The following is a 24,071-nucleotide window of genomic DNA, read 5'->3' as shown; positions in this document are numbered from 1 at the left end:
ATTCCACGATTGAGTTCTTCGGGAAGCAGGTCCACCAATGAGTTCTCCTAATCCCGATCAATTCCAAATCTGTCAATCCAACCGTTTCCGTTCATCAACTCCAAGAGGATCTCATCCTCAGTGAACCAACATCGACATATCAATGAATTAAAGAGTACCCGAGCCAAATTTCTCAACATGTTCCGAAAATCGACCCAAACCCGTATCTCTGAGTCCTTCGGGTTCATTGAGCTCTTCTAACCTTCTGTTCCACTACTGAGTTCTACGGTTTAGTTCAACTATTGTAAACCGAAAAGCTCTTCAATTTGTTCTTGGACGCGTAACATGCTACATAGTGAGACCCTCGGGCCTGCTGAATTCTTTGAATCTACTATACCACCACTAAGTTATTCGGCTCTACAGTTCCACTAAAGAGTTATTCAGGTCTACAGTTCTTCCACTGACCTCTTTGAATTTACAGTTTCACGATTGAGCAGTTAAACGACTGAGTTCTTCGGATCTAACATTTTTCTGACCTTCAGTTCTATCCCTCAGTTCTTCTGAACTACAATTCCACCACTGAGTTCATCTGGTTTACAGTTCAACCACAGATTCTACAGATCCACAATTGATGGTGGAATCTACAGATCCACCAAAGAGTTCCGCTAGAGGCCGCGGAATTCTTCGGATCTACACTTGAATCATTGTGGTTTTGTGACCTTCAGTTATTCTGAACTACAGTTCCACCACAGAGTTCTTTGATTCTACAGATCCATTGAGTTTTTCGAGTCTACATCTAGAGTTCTAGCTCTGAGTTCTTCGGATCTACACTTCCACCATTAGGTTTTTGGATCTACTGTTCCATCACAGAATTCTTCGAATCTAGAGTTCCACTACAGCCAGCTGAATTCTTCGTATCCATAGTTTCACCACTGATTTCTTCTGATTTACAGTTCAACTATTGAGTTCTTTAGAGATTCACCATTGAGTTATTCGATACATAGATCTTCTGCTCTACAGTTTCACTACAGAGTTCTTTACATATACAATTCTACCACTGAGTTCTTTAGAACTACAGTTTCACGATAGAGCTTTTCGAATTTATCGTTAAACGACTGTGTTCTTCGGATCTAATCACCGTTGATGACAATGATGAGATAGTGATGCATTAATGTAAAGGAATGGAAACCAAAGGAGGAAGAATCAAGTTCCAACGAATATATAAGGTCTACCCAACTACAAAAATTGATCTATAGTCGGATGGACCCGACTAAAACAAACCTTAAATAGTTAACCTGAACATGTTCTATAATTATCATTAACATTATCATCATGAATCTAAACTAATACAATCAGACTGAGGACAAGACTGACAATGCTTACAGGTGTTGGACACTATGCAGACGAGCGGTCGGCTCTAACATGGACATCAATGGAGAGGAAGTGCAACATAGAAATTTTACAACGGATCCAACGGTCATGTTGTCTTTGTATAGCTGGGGCAATGAAGACCTTAAAGACGATACTGGACTTAAGACCGATAGAGGTTCAGATCAAAAGCGAAAACGCCATGGCTGCGATGAGATTGAAGATGTTGAGAGAATGGACGGAATCACGAAATGTGAAATTTCACCATTGAATTTTTCTAACTGTCAGTTCTATCCTTCAGTTCTTCTGTTCTACGAATTTAGTGTTCCACTACAGCCCGCTCAATTATTTGTATCTACCACCACAAAGTTTTTCAGAACTACAGTTTTACCATAGAGTTCTTCTGATTTACAGTTCCACTTTCGTCTTCGGCTTTACATTTCCACCATGGAATTCTCAGGCTTTACAGTTCTACTACGGGAGTTCTATGCATATACATTTCCTCCACTGAGTTCTTCCATACCATTGACTTCTTCCAATCTACAGTCCTACTATAGAGTAAAAAATGGACACTAACTCTTAGATTCCGAAGAGCTCATCAGCTTATCTTCATGTCTAAAGTCACCAGTTTACTATAAATTAATTCTTCAGTTTCCGTATGTTTCCAACATTAAAATCAGACTGACAGGTTTGGTCGGTTTCTATGGTGGCCCTAAGAACCCTCCTCAGCCAACGAGAAAACTACGCTACAAAATCTGTCTTCACTATGAATTTGGCTCGCAATAGCATCCATTTCAGTGCACTGGTTTCACGCTTATTAGAACAAACAAATTTGAAATGTATGATTTTTTAAAAATTCAGAAGACTCGATTTTCAACTTTTGCGAGTATTTAAAAATCTGATTTTGGCTCTCTCTAGTCAAATCCGGATATAAATGTTGATAAATAAATTGCGGATAAATTATTATTGCACCACCTTCGTAGTAGTTTTTTTTGTAATAATTATTTCTATACTTACAGTTCCAAAGCCCAATCCAAGAATTTATGCAACCCATTTTCCAAAGGTTTGGTCTGGAACCAATTTGTATGGACTGGCATCATATAGGGAGCCTTGTTTTGTTCATAGCAACGAGAGAAATCTTCCTGTAACCATTCCAAAACTTCATTCTCATCCAAGTTATGCAATACACATTGATCCAAGAAGGGACAATGACCACCCTCATAACCATCAATGTAATGGGTATTCAAAGGAACTTCCCAAACTCCAGGGAAAGTTTTCGAAGGGCAAGTACCACTTTTGCATTCATGAGAAATTTTGTAATCCAAAGTATAAGGCCAAACGGGAACTGGTACTGGTGGTACGGTAATGGAACTGTCATAGATATAGCCGAAATCTTCCAAAACCTATGGAAAAAAATAAAGAAAGGGAGAGGGAGAGAAATTGTTAAAGTATCTGATGGTTATTAGAATAAATGTATATGCAATCCTATTTAATATTGAGGAAAATAATTTCAGAATTTCTCAGTATTTGTTTTTCAACAGCCAATTATTGTGTGGCTTGGGAAATACAAGCTCATTGATTGTTTTTCCAATTCTCTTTTGCCCATACTTAAGACACCGAGGTGTATTGATGATAATGTTAATGATAATTAAAAATATTTTCACAAGTACTTTTTTCTGCTTTATACTTGTCATCGCCAATGTGTAGGAGATGTAAAGGAACAAGTAGCCAATGTCTGGTCCTTTCTCTGTAAGAACAAGGTTCTGTTTTGTCTTCCTATGCATTGTTGCCCACTACCATGTTAATACTTCTCTTTTATCATTACTTCACATCATCAGCTTGTTTTTTCCAGTTTTTTCAATCAATCTTTCATTATGTCAATTAATGTATTTTTAATCATCGTTGATGACAATGACGAGATAGTGATGCATTAATGTAAATGAATGGAAACCAAAGGAGGAAGAATCAAGTTCCAACGAATATATAAGGTCTACCCGACTACAAAAATTTATCTAGAGTCGGATGGACCCGACTAAAACAAACCTTAAATAGTTAACCTGAACATGTTAATAATCAATCTAAGCTCATACAGTCAGACTGAGGAGGGGTTCATGTTGTCTTTGTATAACTGGGGCAATGAAGACCTTAGAGACGATACTTGACTTAAGACCGATAGAGGTTCAGATCAAAGGCGAAAACGCCATGGCTGCGATGAGATTGAAGATGTTGAGAGAATGGACGGAATCACGAAATATGACGAACCTTCATAGGATAATAGGGAAGATGGTGGGTGTAATGGCGGATGCCCTTAAGACTGGGCGTATATGTGAGGGACCCAGACCCAGAAAACCTATTCCGATTACCGGACCACACAATCCAACGGTCACGTTATCTTGGTATAACTGAGGTCCAAAGACTGAAATTGAAGACGCTGGTAAAATGGACAGAAACACAAAACATAGGTTAGGTGGCAGCCCGATGTATCAGGCTCACTTAGACTATTCAGTCCATTGTGATACCACATTGGCGAACTTCTCTCTTATCACTGAGTGCTGCCCGATTCCATGTTAAGCTCAATGACAAGGGTCCTCCTTTTTATAGCCGAGTCCGAACGGCGTTCCGCATTGCAGTGAAACCACTTAGAGAAGCTTTGAAACCCTCAGAAATGTCACCAGCATTACTGAGGTGGGATAATCCACCGCTGAAAAACTTTTTGGCGTTCGGTCGAAGCAGGAATCGAACCCACGACCTTGTGTATGCAGGGCGGGCATGCTAACCATTGCACCATGGTGGCTCCCACATAACAAACGATTAAATAACGGAGACGTTGGATGTAATGGCGGATGGCTCAACAGTCCATGATCGTAAACCTCAGGTGACCCTAGCTGCCGAGTGTGACATTCTGATACCAATAAGATGGTACTAACAGAATGGGACCCCAGGACAGATACCAGAGGGAGATAATGGGTCGAAGATGTGCGAGTGGAAGGGAACGCGCATATATTTGGAGCACCCATTCCGATTACCGGACCACAGCGCAACCCAACTTTCATGTGGTGATGGTATAACTGAGGCAATGAAGACGACATGAACCAGAGCCTTGAAGACGATACTGGACTGTAGACCAATAGAGGTTCAGAACAAAAGCGAAGACATGGCTGCGATGAGATTGACGGTGGATGTAATGGCGGATGGTGCAACAATCCATGATCGTAAACTTCAGGTTGCCTTAGCTGCCGAGTGCGACATTCTGACACAAGTAAGATGGTCCTAAGAGAATGGGACTGAAGGACAGCTACCAGAGGGAAATAATGGATCGAAGGCATCAAGGTCCCATTCCAATTACAGGACCACAGCACAACTCAACTGCCATGTTTTCTTGGTTCTTGGCTGCGATGAGATTGAAGATGCCGGGATAATGGACGGAAACACGAAGAATGACGGACCACCAAAAGATAATAGGGGATACGGTGGGACAAGAACAATCCGTGATCATAGGCCATAGTTGCCTAGTGTGGCATTCTAGTACACCGATGGATCGGAGAGGGGTGTGTGGACGGGTGTGGGCGTATATTTGGAGGATCCAGACACTGAGATCCTATTCCGATTACCGCACTACAGCACAAACCTGCCACAAAACGTGAGGGCAACAGCACAACGGTTCGATCGCGAATCGGAGTAGAACGCATAAGAATAATATACGATTAATCGCAATACGGCAGAATCCTCGTTATATGGGTGCCGGGACATGCCGGAATAAGAAGAAACGTAAAGACAAAAGAATTGGCGATAAGAGCTTGAACACATAGGGAAGTGAACATAGAGAAACTAAGTCCATAGAGGCAACTAGGGCCGAGTTGAATGGGACCGAGCGACACATAAACATAGCCTTATATGACCAATGCAACGGTCGGAAGGACGACGCAAATACTATCTGGATCACCCAGGCAAGACATCTACTCAGGGATAGTAGAACGATAGTCAGGACCCTGAGGAATAATGATCGGCCATCTAGAATTGAGTCTGGTTCGAATAGGAGCCGCAGAGGATGTAAGGCGTGTTTTGAGGATTATGAGACCTTGGAACACTACCTTTGTCACTGCTCTGCCTTCAATAGTAAATGATTTAATCATATCGGTGAAAAGGTCATTGTGGACCTGGCCTGGCTTGTAAATGGGATCTGAACGTAAATTAAGAAATTCGTTAAGGACTTTCGGGGTAACGTAATTGGTATTAACACTAAGACCTTAGGGTCTAAAACCCCTCCCCTAAGTAATTCGGATATACATTTGTTTCACTGATATTTTGGCATCTACAACAGGCATAAAAACAGTATAGTACTAAATTAACTTCGAAAAGTTTATATGTACTTCAGTGATTTATTTCGTGATGGCGTCCAAATTGACAATAAACTAAAGGTATATACTTTCTTATTGTAGTAGTTAGTAGGAAATAATGTAATGATATTTTTACTGTTCCCCGTAAAATAAATGAGAAAGAATTGCTTGGTAAAGACACCATTGAAACTTCATAAGAAATATATCATTTTATATGGGTGTGAATATTCATGGAAATATAACGATGTCCTGTTGTGACATGTACAAAAGAGTTTACTGACTGAATCGATTACATCATGAACAGGTGGATGAGTAGTTAATGATTCTCATGCCTCGTTCTTCAGGGAAATGCAATGGCAAATTTTCACATCAATACACAATTGAAAGTTGTTGATGTAGTTCCTAGGATTTATACGTATTTACAGATATGAACAGGAAGGAAAATACAAAAGAAGTACATTGAGTTTGACATTTTAAGCATCTACATCCAGTTTCAGGAAGCAAGCTGCCTTTACTGGATGAGTCCAGAGTGAGGGTGGTGTCAGGTCTGTCACGTTTACAGGATACGATAAGAGAAGTCTCATGATCTGAGGGCATTGCCCACACATCCGGCATTTATCTTGAATTGATGGGTTCAGAAGTCAGAGGTTTGGTGAAATAGCATAGTTTCTCTAGACAGTTGTCTTTCTTCGTTGCTGACAGATGATCGCCCTTATGATGTGAGGGGATTGCCCACACTTCCGACATTCATCTTGCATTGATGGGTTCAGAAGTGAGTGGTAAATGTTTAGGTACCTGGATATACCGGATCGTAGAAGAGACATGATCGATATGGCTGTCGTCTCGTCGTAGCTGACAGATAAGCGGCCTCTGCACGGATGCGTGTTCACAGTCTTCAATGCTCCCTTGCTATTTAAAAGGGTGTCCTCCTAAAAGTGGCATGGCTGGTTTACCCACCAGCACTTTATCAGGTGTTTATGGATGAGCTGGTCGCAGTGTTTTAGAGCGACATTCAGCGGTAATCCGTAGCACATTATTCTGCACCCTCTAAAGATTCAAAGCTTCATTGAGTCTCGCTTATACTGCGAGCCCAAATGGGGGCGCATAATAGATAATGGGACGACCAATAGACTCGTAAGTCTTTCGAATCGTCTCTTTATGTCCCCACCAGTCAATCAGTTTTTTGGATCATGGTTTTAGTCAAAGGGTAGGCCAAGATCCTTGGAGCTCTTACACGTGGGAATACTTGGGTCAGGAATGTGGATTTCGAGTTCCCTGTTCACCTTTTTAAAGGGTGATACGGTCAAAATTTGGTCAATATAAACTTGACGTATTTCTTCCAATTTTGCATTTAAAAAACACTGAACACCCCTCATTTTGAAGGTGTGTGTGTGTAGAATGTTGCTCCTATTTTGATTTTGGAATTCTTCTCTTCAGTTGTAAAAATGCCGTCCAAGCAAGAAGAGCAGCGTATCAAAATTTTGCTCGCGCATCGCGAAAATCCGAGCTACTCGCACGCAAAGCTGGCAAAATCAGTTGCCAAATCAACCGTTACAAATGTAATTAAAATGTTTGGGGAACGTTTGTCGACAGCCAGGAAGTCAGGATCGGGGGGAAATCGAAAACCGGAAGCCGTTTAGACGACAAAGAGAGTTGCCGGTAGTTTCAAGCGAAACCCTAACCTCTCTCTCCGAGATGCCGCAAATAAGCTGGGTGTATCGTCTACAACCGTGCATCGAGCCAAAAAACGAGCCGGACTATCGACTTACAAGAAGGTAGTGACTCCAAATCGCGATGATAAACAAAGTACGACGGCCAAAGCGCGATCCCGGAGGCTGTACACGACGATGCTGACGAAGTTTGACTGCATGGTAATGGACGACGAAACCTACGTCAAAGCCGACTACAAGCAGCTTCCGGGACAGGAGTTTTATACGGCAAAAGGAAGGGGAAAGGTAGCAGATATTTTCAAGCACATAAAACTGTCAAAGTACAGATTGGCAAGCCATCTGTACCTGTGGCTGGAAAAGCAGCATTTTCATAGCTTCCGGGACTGTCAACCAAGAAATTTACGTGAAAGAGTGTTTGAATAAACGTCTGCTGCCTTTCCTGAAGAAACACGGTTGTTCCGTACTGTTTTGGCCGGATTTGGCATCTTGCCATTACGGTAAAAAGGCCATGGAGTGGTACGCCGCTAACAACGTGCAGGTGGTTCCCAAGGACAAGAACCCTCCCAACACGCCAGAGCTTCGCCCAATTGAGAGATACTGGGCTATTGTCAAGCGGAACCTAAAGAAGACCAAAAAAAAAACTGCTAAGGACGACCATCAGTTCAAGGCAAACTGGTTTTCTGCGGCGAAGAAGGTGGACAAGGTGGCTGAACAAAATCTGATGGCAGGTGTCAAGCGTGAGGCCCGGCAATTCGGATTTGGAAAAGCGAAAGCCTAACTGAATATTTTTCCTGAATTTTATACTAATTGAACTTGAAAAAGAAATTTAATTTGATTTTTTAAATAAACGATTTCACCGATTTACACGCGTTTTTCCTTGACCAAATTTTGACCGTATCACCCTTTAGTCAATGACGTGAAAATATTTGCTGTCGAATCTGAGCATTCCGCAAGAAAGAATTGCAACATCTTTACTTACTCGCAAGATAGGTTGTAATCGATGTAACGGTTCTATAGAATCCTCGTGTATTCCAGGAGCAATGAAGTCATCCTTAAGGCGGAAAATCCTCTCATTCCAGGACAAAAGAATTCAGTCTAATGTGCTTATCGCCATTTCTTATAATGCTGCTACAGGATTCAATAAGAACCATTTGGGTAGAATAATGAATGATGATGTGGCACTAGAGGCCGGTAGAATTGGTCGATGCAATTGGAGTTGCAGATGGTTTATTGCACAGAGGCCACAGTTTTACTCCGACTTACGTAAAACTTTGCACAGGAGCTTATCCCAAAAACGGCCATGATCTGTATTTGGTTGAACTGGGAAGGGGACTGGACCTAGTGTTGCAATCTGCAAACTGACAGCTCTATCGTAAAGTTTGACCTTTTTGGATTATACTCAGAACGTTTTGATATACGAGTGATATTTGTGTTGTTTACAGCAACTTAAAAAATTAATCTCGCCCAAAAAATGTAATCTCGACCAAATCGTGAACATTGTCGTGCGATTATTTTATTACAACTTTCGACGTGGATTAACTCAATAAGAGGGCATCGATGAACATAAGTCAATTTTCGAATTAAAATCCGTCAATAACTTGTGTTTATCGATGGTAAAGTGAATTCAGCTGAGTTCTTAGTTCACTCCAAGACTTTCGAATTTCGTGAAAGTCGTCCAAAATCGGTTGTTTTTCCGGAAACCATTGATGCTGTGGCCCAGCTGATATTGCCAGATTATCACGTGACCTAATGTGAGATTGGGATAACCTCAGGCATTAGTGGGACCAACATACATTCAAACTTACATGCACATTTGACCGTGCGTTGGACCCTACACAATTTGTAAATCGATGAAAAATAGGTTCGTATCGATTTGCTCCAAAAATACGATTGTGGCGGTTCGAAGTACCTATTATAACAGATTGGGTGATAAGTCCTCGGTCTAACAAAGAAAAACACATTTTTCTCAAAATTTGTTTTTATTATTCAACATAGTTCCCTTCAAGAGCGATACAATGATTATAACGACCTTCCAATTTTTTGATACCATTTTGGTAGTACTCCTTCGGTTTTGCCTCAAAATAGGCCTCAGTTTCGGTGATCACCTCTTCATTGCAGCCAAATTTTTTCCCTGCGAACATCCTTTTGAGGTCTGAGAACAAGAAAAAGTCGCTGGGGCCAGATCTGGAGAATACGGTGGGTGGGGAAGCAATTCGAAGCACAATTCATGATTTTTTGCCATCGTTCTTAATGACTTGTGGCACGGTGCGTTGTCTTGGTGGAACAACACTTTTTTCTTCTTCTTATGGGGCCGTTTTGCCGCCATTCGACCTTCAAACGCTCCAATAACGCCATATAATAGTCACTGTTGATGGTTTTTCCCTTCTCAAGATAATCGATAAAAATTATTTCATGCGCATCCCAAAAAACAGAGGCCATTACTTTGCCAGCGGACTTTTGAGTCTTTCCACGCTTCGGAGACGGTTCATCGGTCGCTATCCACTCAGCCGACTGTCGATTGGACTCAGGAGTGTAGTGATGTAGTCATGTTTCATCCATTGTCACATATCGACGGAAAAACTCGGGTGTATTACGAGTTAACAGCTGCAAACACCGCTCAGAATCATCAACACGTTGTTGTTTTTGGTCAAATGTGAGCTCGCGCGGCACCCATTTTGCACAGAGCTTCGGCATATCCAAATATTGATGAATGATATGACCAACACGTTCCTTTGATATCTTTAAGGCCTCTGCTATCTCGATCAACTTCATTTTACGGTCATTCAAAATCATTTTGTGGATTTTTTTGATGTTTTCGTCGGTAACCACCTCTTTCGGGCGTCCACTGCGTTCAGCGTCCTCCGTGCTCATTTCACCACGCTTGAATTTTGCATATCAATCAATTATTGTTGATTTCCCCGGGGCAGAGTCCGGAAACTCATTATTAAGCCAAGTTTTTGCTTCCACCATATTTTTTCCCTTCAGAAAACAGTATTTTATCAAAACACGAAACTCCTTTTTTTCCATTTTTTTTTTCACAAAAGACGCTCTATCTCACAAACTAATTGCCTTAAAGGGTGATACGGTCAAAATTTGGTCAAGGGAAAACGCGTGCAAATCGGTGAAATCGTTTATTTAAAAAATCAAATTAAATTTCTTTTTCAAATTCAATTCGCTTTTCCAAATCCGAATTGCCGGGCCTCACGCTTGACACCTGCCATCAGATTTTGTACAGCCACCATGTCCACCTTCTTCGCCGCAGAAAGCCAGTTTGTCTTGAACTGCTGCTCGTCCTTAGCAGTTTTTTTTTCGTCTTCTTTAGGTTCCGCTTGACAATAGCCCAGTATTTCTCAATTGGGCGGAGCTCTGGCGTGTTGGGAGGGTTCTTGTCCTTGGGAACCACCTGCACGTTGTTTGCGGCATACCACTCCATGGCCTTTTTACCGTAATGGCAAGATGCCAAATCCGGCCAAAACAGTACGGAACAACCGTGTTTCTTCAGGAAAGGCAGCAGACGTTTATTCAAACACTCTTTCACGTAAATTTCTTGGTTGACAGTCCCGGAAGCTATGAAAATGCTGCTTTTCAAGCCACAGGTACAGATGGCTTGCCAATCTGTACTTTGACAGTTTTATGTGCTTGAAAATATCTGCTACCTTTCCCCTTCCTTTTGCCGTATAAAACTCCTGTCCCGGAAGCTGCTTGTAGACGGCTTTGACGTAGGTTTCATCGTCCATTACCACGCAGTCAAACTTCGTCAGCATCGTCGTGTACAGCCTCCGGGATCGCGCTTTGGCCGTCGTATTTTGTTTATCATCGCGATTTGGAGTCACTACCTTCGTGTAAGTCGATAGTCCGGCTCGTTTTTTGGCTCGATGCACGGTTGTAGACGATACATCCAGCTTATTTGCGGCATCTCGGAGAGAGAGGTTAGGGTTTCGCTTGAAACTACCGGCAACTCTCTTTGTCGTCTCAGCGGCTTCCGGTTTCGATTTCCCCCCGATCCAGACTTCCTGGCTGTCGACAAACGTTCCCCAAACACTTTAATTACATTTGTAACGGTTGATTTGGCAATTTTTAGCAATTTTGCCAGCTTTGCGTGCGAGTAGCTCGGATTTTCGCGATGCGCGAGCAAAATTTTTATACGCTGCTCTTCTTGCTTGGACGGCATTTTGACAACTGAAGAGTGAATTCCAAAATCAAAATAGGAGCAACATTCTACACACACACACCTTCAAAATGAGGGGTGTTCAGGTTTTTAAAATGCAAAATTGAAAGAAATACGTCAAGTTTATATTGACCAAATTTTGACCGTATCACCCTTGACAGACGTCAAATTTTGACACGAATCATTTGAAGGTTGGTACTATATAAAAATAATATGCATTTAATACTAGCGACGCCATCTATGTGTCAGACCGGGGACTTATCAGCCAACCTGTTATGACATTGCGACAGGTAATGAATCGTAGATTTACGCATATGAGCCCGAAAGTAGACTCCAATCCACTGACTGAGTGTTTTAAGATGACTCAAATACAACAAAAGTTCTTCGCGTCCGAAGCAATTCCAACAATTGATCGCAAGTTTTTTTCCGAAAAGGTGGACATAACGGAATCGAACAGTCAATTCTGAGTGGTACAGCTTTGTAAGGGAAGTCAAAATCAATCAGCGCTTACCTCTGCGAGGATTTCACTGATGATTTTATAAGGAAATGTCCCACTTGAATGTATGCATTTAAGCGCTTTCAGAAGCAATAAATTTACATGATGAAATCGTTGCGCTTACGAATATTGAAACCAAAAGAAGTCGGGATAAAAAAACCACAAAAAGTTCTTGCTTACAGAAGTGCAACTTGGTAGGCGAAGAAAAGTGCACCCACTTACTCTAGTGCTACGAAATTGTGCTAATTTCAGCGCTTCCATATTGAAACTAATTTTTGTCGGGAGTTGAATATAAAACAAGTATATACGGCCGTCAGTTCTGCCAAGCCGAATCTTATGTACCCTCCACCATGGATTGCGTAGAAACTTCTACGAAAGACTGTCATCCACAAACGAATTACTTGTGTTGTGGTAATACTTACCGATGGCAAGTTATTTTAAAACTTATTAACATCGTCTTCTAAATTGTAAGTTAGTCCATACGTGGTATATATTTATTAGACAAGAAAGGTATACTTGCATTTTTTCCAAAGTGGATTACCATCCCCCAATCTTAACGAATGTTTATTATTGGTCTCGGAAATTGATTTTTCCCTTTTCCAAACCAAATCAATCCATTATAAAATTCCTTGCCACTTTTCAGCAAAATTTAATCAAAAAGTCTGTCTTTGGCACTTACCTTGTATTGTGTATTACGACCAGGCTTTAAGAATGGTGCACGCATACCAACGACCTCATTGACAGAAACATTGGCGAAATTACGCAAAATTTCACGCATGCCAATCATTTCACCAACCCATTCCTCATAGCCCTTATCCTGTAATCCTTGTTGTTGTGAAATACTTTGGGTGGCGATTTCATGACCAGCATAGCCGAGATGTTGAATTTGTTGGTAGTTGCTGTAAAGATAGGAGAAGAAAGGAATTATAAATAAAAATTAAAGTTTACAAATATGGAAAGATAGAATATTAAATAGCTCAAATAATTAAATAAAGATTTAACTTATGCGATTTTGTATGTAATAGAAATCAATTTCTCAATTAATCGACTTTTTCAAAAAAAAAAAAAAAAAAATAAATAAGCAAAATAAATTCGGAATCGATTTTGTGAAATCTAACAATGGATCGGCTTCATCTCTGTCTGTTAGTCCATCCGATAATTTATTTGATTCCGACATCAGGATTGCCATGTTGGTCCGATCGGACCAAAATTGGTCGAAAAAAATATTAATTTTTAAATTTGGTTTGATGGTCGGACCAAATTGAATTTGGTTGATTTTGGTCCATTTTCGTCATATCGGTATTCTTTTTCAAAATATTCTATAGAAATAAAATTTCGACAACATTTTCTATAGAAACAAAATTTTGACAAAATTTTCTATAGAAATAAAATTTTGACAAAAATTTCTATAGAAATAAAATTTTGGCTAAATTGTCCATAAACCTGAAATTTTGACTAAAATTTCTATAAAACTAAAATTTTGAAAATTCTTCTACAGAAATAAAATTTTGACAAAATTTTCTACAGATATAAAAATTTGTAAAAATTTTCTATAGAAATACATTTTTGACATTTTCTATAGAAGTACAATTTTGTCAACATTTTCTATTGAAATAAAAATTTCACAAATTTCAAAAATTTTAACTTTTAAATGATTTTAATTTAATTTTGGAAAAGTCTTCTACATAAATATAATTTTCTACAGATATAAAAATTTGTCTAAATTTTCTATAGAAATACAATTTTAGAATTTCTATAGAAACAACATTTTGACAAAATTTTCTATAGAAATAAAATTTTGACAAAATTTTCTATTGAAATAAAAATTTCACAAAATTTTCTATCCAAGTAAAATTTTGGAAAAATTTTAACTTTTAAATGATTTTAATTTTGGAAAAGTGTGCTACATAAAATTTTGACAAAATTTTCTATAGAAATAAAATTGTGACAAAATTTTCTATAGAAATATAATTTTGACAAAATTTTCTATAGAAATAAAATTTTGACAAAATTTTCCATAGAAATATAATTTTGACAAAATTTTCTATAGAAATAAAATTTTGACAAAATTTTCTATTGAAATAAAAATTTTACAAAATTTTCTATTGAAATACAAATTTTACAAAATTTTCTATAGAAGTAAAATTTTGGAAAAATTTTAACTTTTAAATGATTTTAATTTAATTTTGGAAAAGTCTTCTACATAAATAAAATTTTCAACAGATATAAAAATTTGTCTAAATTTTCTATAGAAATACAATTTTAGCATTTTCTATAGAAATAAAATTTTGACAAAATTTTCTATAGAAATATAATTTTGACAAAATTTTCTATAGAAATAAAATTTTGACAAAATTTTCTATTGAAATAAAAATTTTACAAAATTTTCTATTGAAATACAAATTTTGCAAAATTTTCTATAGAAGTAAAATTTTGGAAAAATTTTAACTTTTAAATGATTTTAATTCAATTTTGGAAAAGTCTTCTACATAAATAAAATTTTCTACAGATATAAAAATTTGTCTAAATTTTCTATAGAAATACAATTTTAGCATTTTCTATAGAAATAAAATTTTGACAAAATATTCTATAGAAATAAAATTTTGACAAAATTTTCTATAGAAATATAATTTTGACAAAATTTTCTCTAGAAATAAAATTTTGACAAAATTTTCTATTGAAATAACAATTTCACAAAATTTTCTATCCAAGTAAAATTTTGGAAAAATTTTAACTTTTAATGATTTTAATTTTGGAAAAGTCTGCTACATAAAATTTTGACAAAATTTTCTTTAGAAATAAAATTGTGACAAAATTTTCTATAGAAATATAATTTTGACCAAATTTTCTATAGAAATAAAATTTTGACAAAATTTTCTATAGAAATATAATTTTGACAAAATTTTCTATAGAAATAAAATTTTGACAAAATTTTCTATTGAAATAAAAATTTTACAAAAATTTCTATAGAAGTAAAATTTTGGAAAAATTTTAACTTTTAAATGATTTTAATTTAATTTTGGAAAAGTCTTCTACAGAAATAAAATTTTCTACAGATATAAAAATTAGTCAAAATTTTCTATAGAAATAAAATTTTGACAAAATATTCTATAGAAATAAAATTTTGACAAATTTTTTTATAAAAATAAAATTGTGACAAAATTTTCTATAGAAATATAATTTTGACAAAAATGTTCTATAGAAATAAAATTTTGACAAAATTTCCTATAGAAATAAAATTTTGAGAAAATTTTCTTCTATAATTTTGACAAAAATGTTCTATAGAAATAAAATTTTGACAAAATTTTCTATAGAAATAAAATTTTGACAAAATTTTCTATAGAAATAAAATTTTGACAAATTTTTTTATTGAAATAAAATTTTGACAAAATTTTCTATAGAAATATAATTTTGACAAAAATTTTCTATCGAAGTAAAATTTTGACAAAATTTTCGATAGAAATACAATTTTGACAAAATTTTCTATTGAAATAAAAATTTCGCAAAATTTTCTATCGAAGTAAAATTTTGGACAAATTTTAACTTTTAAATGATTCTAATTTAATTTTGGAAAAGTCTTCTACATAAATAAAATTTTGACAAAATTTTCTACAGATATAAAAATTTGTCAAAATTTTCTATAGAAATACAATTTTGACATTTTCTATAGAAGTAAAATTGTGACAAAATTTTCTATAGAAATAAAATTTTGACGAAATTTTCTATAGAAATAAAATTTTGACAAAATTTTCTACAGAAATAAAATTTTGACAAAATATTCTATAGAAATAAAATTTTGACAAAATATTCTATAGAAATAAAATTTTGACAAATTTTTTTATAGAAATAAAATTTTGACAAAATTTTCTATAGAAATATAATTTTGACAAAAATTTTCTATAGAAGTAAAATTTTGACAACATTTTCGATAGAAATACAATTTTGACAAAATTTTCTATTGAAATAAAAATTTCACAAAATTTTCTATCGAAGTAAAATTTTGGAAAAAATTTAACTTTTAAATGATTTTAATTTTGAAAAATGGATAGCTAGTACGAATTTTGGTCCAATTTTGGAAAAAATTTGTTTCAAAATAAAATTTCATTGTGGCAATGCTATCAGGCATTCTATTCTTATGTGACCATGTGGAAAAGTCGAAAATCGTAAAATCGTATTTGGAAAAGTCGCTCAGTGGATAAAAATGGGCCGGCTTTATCCCCTGTCTCTAAGACCGTCCGGCTACTTATTTCATTCGGACCAAATTTAGATATAGTTTCCTATGAACGGCCACTAGAATAATTTTCCATTCGAAATGAACCACCCTTGCGAATTTTTTATTTACTGAAAGGCTTTCAATTGTGATTTTGTTTTATTTTTCCCCAAAAAAAAAAAAAAAAACAGAATATTTTCAAACTGAATCTATAAAATATAGAAAACAATAAACGCCAAAACTTTTCAATTCATAGATATTTGACCATGGTAGTTTTACACAGTATTGCCATAATTTTTCTATTTTACACACGTACCCACACACACACACGCGCGCACAGGGCAATCACATACACACACACACTCAAACAAAGATAGTGAAGTTGGCTTTTGTTGTTATCCGAAGTATTTGACCTAATGGCTGTTATGGTTATAGTTTTCATTCTAGTTTTTTTTTTTGGTCATCCTGACTAGAAGGCAGACTGTCCGTCCCGGATACGATTTCGAGTATATAAAATGAAAAGATAACTTGCAAAAGCAATTGTCTCCGTGTGTGACAATATGTTGTCATCTATGGTGGAACATAAATATTTGAAGTTTTTTGTGTGTTCATTATTTTGATTTGATTGCAGAGTTGCAATAGGAGTTTCAGGGGGAGGAGGTGGTTTCTGGTTGCTGGTGGAAACATTTTAGTGCGATTGTTCAATTGCTGTATAAAGTTTACAATTTTTATTTTATGTAGCATGAAATAGGTTGTTTTTTTCTCCTGCGAATTTCTGTGTGTATGTGTGCGTGTGCTTCAAAAATATTTTGGCAATTCCATTGAAAATTTGAGGCAAGTAAAATTGTTAGAAGGGATAATAGAAATTTATAAAAGTTTAGTTTTGGATATTTTCTACCAGGGAAAAAGTCAATCGTTTTAGTGAAAATAAAAATATAATTTTTTAGAAAAATTGTAATACCTGAAGTTCAAGTTTTAAAAAAGTTTAGATTGACTGAACTAAAAAATTAATAAATTAGTTTTCTTAAAGTATAGATTTTTTCCATGAATCGAAAAAAACATAGGCTGGTTGACACCATCAAACTTTTGAATTATGTTATTATTTTTTAAATAGATTTAATGTCCGTCAATCTACCTATAAATATGTTGGCTATAGCGAGGGCATATGAAGGCATTGGTATTAATAGATAATTAATTTGCGATATATATGGATAATCGTTTTAATTTTTTTTAAATGATTATATTTTACTGGAGAAATTTACATCTTTCTAAAAACATTGACGTGCTAATGGATGTTGAGTTAGTTTGAGCAGCATTATGTTGTTTGGTTCATTGTGCATGTAAAAGTGTTGTTGTGTTTCGCTTTTGTTATGCTAGCATGCCGATGTAAGTTTGAGAGCCATTGGAGAGAATTTTTTAGTAAGAGAGTGCGCTAAAGCATTGAGGTAAACGATATAATATTGATGTAAGTAAATTATGGTAAGCGATTGAATGGATCGAGGAGAGTGATGAGTAATTGGATATTTGGTCGAATATGGTAATATTTACTAAATTTGTATTTCCCACAAAATAGTTCAGAATTTCTTAAAATATGTACATTTTACCACAAATGCGCACATCTTAAACTTCATATAATTTTAAAACTTTTTGAACAATTTTTTTCTCAACTTCAAGGTGATAAGATTCTGACTTTTGCACAACTACAGGCTTGCAAATTTTAATAATTTTTTAACAAATCTATAGACTCTACGGTATAAGCAAATTATTAAGATCCTACGCAAACTGAACATATGCACATTGCATACAGGGATAGATACCCAAGTCGGGCAACCCAAAAGTTGAAATGTACGTGAGTGATTATTATAGCAGTCGATATATATAAACAAGTACATACGACAGAAAGTTCGTTCAGACCGAATCTTATGTATCCTGCATCATGAATAGCGTACAAAGACTGTCATCCACAATCGAATTACTGGGGTTGTGGTAACGATTGTCGATAGCAAAGTATTTTAAAAAATCTCTGCGATCGGAGGAACTACGGATATCGTTAGATCGACTCAGAATTTCAACATGAACCAGAATATTCTAGGGTTGCCTTTTATACATCGAGATTTGGCAACCCTAGTGTTGCAATCTGCCAACTGAGAGCTCTTTCGTAAAGCTTGTCATTTTTAAGTTACACGTAGTCAGAATGTTATATGTACTCAGGTCTGTCATTCAGGATAAAAAAAAAAAAACAAGTTTATACGGCCGTAAGTTCGGCCAGGCCGAAGCTTATGTACCCTCCATCATGGATTACGTACAAAATTCATCTAAACACTGCCATCCACAATCGAATTACTTAAGTTGCGGTAACGCTTCACGATGGCAAGGTATCTTAAAACCTCCTAACACCATCTTCTAAATTGTATGTAAGTCCATACGTGGTATATATTAAATCAAAAAAGATCGATCCAATACGTATATAATTCAGTTTGACAAAGTAGACATAAAATTTGGACAAAATTTTCTACAGAAATAAAATTTTAACAAAATTTTCTATAGAAATAAAATTTTCACAAAATTTTCTATAGAAATAAAAATTTTGACAAAATTTTCTATAGAAAGAAAATTTTGACAAAAATTTCTACAGAAATAAAATTTTAACAAAATTTTATATAGAAATAAACTTTTGACAAAATTTTCTATAGAAATAAAACCTTGGTAGATTATTTTTGGCTCAAGTGGCAACCATGATTATGAACCGAATAAAATTTGAACAAAATTTTCTATAGAAATAAAATTTTGACAAAATTTTCTATAGAAATAAAATTCTGACAATGATGAAAATTTTATTATGAACCGAATAAAATATTAACAAAATTTTCTCTAGAAATAAAATTTTGACAAAATTTTCTATAGAAATAAAATGTTGGTAGATTATTTTTGGCTCTAGTGGCAACCATGATTATGAACTGATATGGACCAATTTTTGTGTGATTGGACCAATTTTGGTATGGTTATTAGCGACCATATACTAACACCACGTTCCTAATTTGAACCGTGTCGGATGAATTTTGCTCCTCCAAGAGGCTCCGGAGGTCAAATCTGGAGAACGTTTTATATGGGGGCTATATATAATTATGGACCGATATGGACCAATTCTGCCACGGTTGTTAAAGATCATATACTAACACCATGTTCCAAATTACAACCGGATCGGATGAAATTTGCTTCTCTTTGAGGCTCCGCAACCCAAATTTGGGGATCGGTTTATATGTGCGCTATATATAATTATGGACCGATGTGGACCAATTTTTGCACGGTTGTTAGAGACCATATACCAATACCATGTACCAAATTTCAGCCGGATCGGTTGAAATTTGCTTCTCTTTGAGGCTTCGCAAGCCAAATGTGGAGATCGGTTTATATGGGGTCTATATATAATTATGGACCGATGTGGACCAATTTTTGCATGGTTGTTAGAGACCATATACCAACATCATGTACCAAATTTCAGCCGGATCGGATTTTTGCACGGTTGTTAGAGACCATATACCAACACCATGTACCAAATTTCAGCTGGATCGGATGAAATTTGCTTCTCTTTTAGGCTCCGCAAGCCAAATCTGGGGATCGGTTTATATGGGGGCTATATATAATTATGGACCGATGTGGACCAATTTGTGCATGGTTGTTGGAGACCATATACCAACACCGTATACCAAATTTCAGCCGGATCGGATGAAATATGCTTCTGTTAGAGGCTCCACAAGCCAAATCTGAGGGTCCCTTTATATGGGGGCTATACGTAAAAGTGGACCGATATGGCCCATTTTCAATACCATCCGACCTACATCGATAACAACTACTTGTGCCAAGTTTCAAGTCGATAGCTTGTTTCGTTCGGAAGTTAGCGTGATTTCAACAGACGGACGGACGGACGGACATGCTTAGATCGACTCAGAATTTCACCACGACCCAGAATATATATACTTTATGGGGTCTTAGAGCAATATTTCGATGTGTTACAAACGGAATGACAAAGTTAATATACCCCCATCCTATGATGGAGGGTATAAAAAAATTAAACCAAAGATGTCATTCTCTTACGCCTATATTTGAAGATTTTTTATTTTTATTCTATATATTCTTTTCTGTTTATTCTATTTCTTTAAATCAAAAATATTTTTGAATACTCTAAGGAAAATGTACTTTACTTCAACCGGAAATTCATGTTTTAAATTTAAGGAAAGAATGTTTAAGGCAAAGATGATAAATTTTCTTCTAATTTTTCTATGCACCTTTTGCATTCACTCTTTTGTTTCCTTCATGTAAATTCATCCATCATTCATGGCTAATGGTCGTCAAGTTTTTGTCCTAATAATAAAGTCTCATAGTATTTTCTTCTGTCTACCGCCCTCCTTTAGCATAAAAACTTATAAAATTCCACAAAACCAAAAACCCGCTTTCCTAGTTAATTTATCAAAGCTTTCTGAGTTCTTCTGGCCAGCCACTTTAACCATTGTCTTTTTTGCTCCGCATATTGTGAAATTTCTTATTCCTCCTTAATTTTGTTGATTTCATTTTTAGTGTCGTCTTCATAGTCACCACCATCGTCATCATCATAATTTCATAAGAATCTCATTATCATAACTTATCACACCAGCAACTTCAATTACCCCAAGGGTAGTGGTAACCCTCAAGCGTATTTCTGTTCACAACACAAAGGACCATGGCAATCACCCATTTTCGGAGTCACTATTTCGTATGGTCTGCAGTTATGATGTGATGTGCATTCTTCCAAGTTTTTGGTTCGTTTAATTGGTGTTGATTTTCCCACAAGAAATAAAATTATTGCTGTTATAATTTCTCTGATTTCAAAGGATGCCCATGGGTGTGTGAGCAAGAGTTGGTCCGAGTGTTCTTTCTTCAGTGGTTTTCCTTATGAAACATATTTGTGATGGTATGATTTTTGTGTTTGTTGTTTATCTCTCTCCCTCTCTCTTTTTCTCTCTTTGTGTTTGGGGCTAAATGTTGACATGTTAACTGACAGTGACAGCTCACAGAATGGTATGAGCGTGTGTGTTTTAACCAAAGGAAATAGCCACACACAGATTGCACAAGTATAAATCCAAAGAAAGCCAGACAACAGACAATGATTTCTAAAGCAACATCAACACGACAAAGTCGACAACAACAAAACAATAACAAGTGGTCAGGAAATACTGATCATCATCTCTATGAGTGAGTAGTAGGGGTGGTAGGGATGATTATGATGAAAACCCCACTCACTAAAGAGATACATATACATGTATGTATGTATCTACGTTTGTGTCATGTATATCACATGTATGCTCTAATACAAAGTGAACGTAAGTACATTCACTCATTACCACTCTCTAGACAATGTTGCATCCACTATTGTTGATGTGGTGCTACTGTTCTAGGAGAGAATGTCTAAGTCAAAGTGAAAAGTGCAAGAGCAGCCGGTGTCACCATTTTGGGAGAAACATTTTGCGAACTACAACTTGATAAGATGACTGCTACACTAACAAACTGATGACAATGATGAAATGATTATCCTGGTCAGAGGGGAAAACCGACAGTGGTACAAAGCAAAACATTCAAGAGATGAAACAATAGTAATCAAGCAGTCAAAAAGCCAGCATGTTAGCAAGGCTAAAACACCCACACACACCTAAACAATTGGATTGCATGTATGCTTTGTAGCTTTTTGTTTTGTGTGTGTCGTAATCAACATCAGTCAAATCAAGTAAGGGTACTGTGGTTAGTGAAGTAACAAAAAAAAAAAGGATACTCAAACTGGGATTTGGATTTACCACTACAATGAAAAAAAATACACAAAGATGTCCTCAAGATACGAATTCCATTTTTGCGTAGCATAGAAAATGATACAAGGTTTGTCTTTTATTTGGCGAGATTGGGCAACCCTAGTGTAGCAATCTGCAAACGGACTACTCTATCGTAAAACTTGACATTTTTGAGGCTATACGCACGAGGTTATACGCACGAGACAAACGAGCGCTATGTTGTTTACAGCAAATAAAAAAAATTAGCTCGCCCAAAAAATTGAATTAAATCGTGAACATTTTCGCACGATTTTTTTTACAATTTTCGATGTGGATTAATTCAACGACAGCACATTGACGAACTTTATTAAATTTTTGACGATGAACATCCATCAAGGGCCATCGATGGTATGATGAATTTTGTGGAGGTCATCCAAAATCAGTTGTTGTTCCGGAAACCATTAATGCTATGGGTCCACTGATACTAGGTTAGGTATACACGCAGATAAGGAATATGATCACCTCAAACATGTTTCAAGAGCAAAATGTTGTTTTTGTATGGTGACCAGGTAACATGTTTGTCACTAAAATGTTATTCTCTCGTCAAATATAACCTGCTTGCCGAAATCAGATACATGATTTCCGAGAAAATAACATGGTTGCGAAAACCATGTTACATGGTCACCACCCAAAAATAACATTTTGCTCTTAAAACATGTTTGAGGTGATCATATTCCTTATCCGGTGTAGTGGCAGCCCGATATTTCAGGCTCACTAAGACTATTCAGTCCATCGTGATACTTCGTGAACTTTTTCTTATCACTGTTTAGCTTAATGACACGGAACCCACATTTTATAGCCGTGTCCAACCGGCGTTCCACATTGCGGTGAAATCACTTAGAGAAGATTTGAAACTCTCAGAAATGTCACTAGCATTACTGAGAGAGTATAATCCACCGTTGAAAAACTTTTTGGTGTTCGTTCGAAACTGAGGTTGAACGACGGGCATACTAACCATTGCACTACAATGGCTACCTGAGGCAAATTTACGCATTAATGGGACCAGCATACATTCAATATTGCATAAACATTGTACCGTCAAAAAAATGTTCGCTTTGGTTCCCATGTTCGCTTTTGGTTCAAAAAGAGCTCTTGTCGATTGGTCGAAAGAAATGGTCCAAAAATACGACCGCGCTTCTTCAGAACACGTATGATAAAATAATAAAATGAGAGGACAACGGTTTTTGGCACCTGAAGAAGCAATTGATGCGTTCAGAATGCATGTCCATGAGGGTGGAAAAAGAGCTTCGGCAATTGGTTCAAAGGCATGAAAAATGTGTATATGTTATATATCTTAATGGGGAATATTTTGAACAATAATAAAGCGATTGTCGATTATTAATATTTGTTTTCTAATCCAAAATAATAAAAGTCAACCCTCGTAATTTAGAATGAAATTGAAAATCTGAACCTACCTGAATCTAAAAATGATCTTGTGCCAAACTTGAAGTCATTTGGACTAAAACTTTGACCTTCGATTTCAAAAATGTTTTTGCATGCCGACGGGCAGCGCTAAACCGCTCACCGTCAGGAAGAGGCCCTGACCTTAACCAAGTTTCGGGCCCACTAAACATGAATCGCGGGAAGCTTACGAACAGCTGATCCAAAGGCAATAAAGAAAAGACAAGACCTACAACAATCACCGAAATGGAAAGTCCATCCGTTGATAACATTTAGTTGCTAGTAATGGGCAATACTTCGATTGATTAGTTTTTTTTTTAATAAATTCTCAAACATTTGAAAAAATCTGCCATTTTCAATTTGTGTTCCCCCACAAAAATTTCCTAACTCTGTTTATACCCTTCACCACTACTGTGGTACAGTTTGTGCATTTGTATGTAACGCCAAGAAGGAAAAGTCGGAGACCCATCGTTTAGTATACCGATCGTCTTAGAATTAAATTCTGAGTCGATTTAGAGATGTCCGTCTGTCTGTCTGTCTGTCTGTCCGTCTGTCTGTCTGTTGATGTATTTTTGTGTGCAAAGTAC

The 24,071-nt window shown here is 36.3% G+C and overlaps 1 protein-coding gene across 1 annotated transcript in view; it reads right to left on the bottom strand.

Annotated features, from left to right (window-relative positions):
* LOC142231366 (chitin deacetylase 1-like) overlaps positions 1-23,756 on the bottom strand; it is a 44,952-nt gene extending 21,196 nt beyond the window's left edge. Inside the window, exons 1-3 of the mRNA XM_075301978.1 lie at positions 23,609-23,756; positions 12,698-12,936; positions 2,365-2,750 (exon numbers count right to left, since the gene is read on the bottom strand). Coding sequence (XP_075158093.1) covers positions 2,365-2,750; positions 12,698-12,936; positions 23,609-23,756 — 773 coding nt within the window. The remainder of the gene's footprint in view (positions 1-2,364; positions 2,751-12,697; positions 12,937-23,608) is intronic.
* Between the last annotated feature and the right edge of the window lie 315 nt (positions 23,757-24,071).

Source organism: Haematobia irritans, chromosome 3 (genome assembly GCF_050003625.1).
Source record: "Haematobia irritans isolate KBUSLIRL chromosome 3, ASM5000362v1, whole genome shotgun sequence".
Lineage (NCBI taxonomy): Eukaryota > Metazoa > Arthropoda > Insecta > Diptera > Muscidae > Haematobia > Haematobia irritans.
The sequence above is the reverse complement of the archived record's forward strand: the minus strand, read 5'-3'. Positions and strand labels throughout refer to the sequence as shown.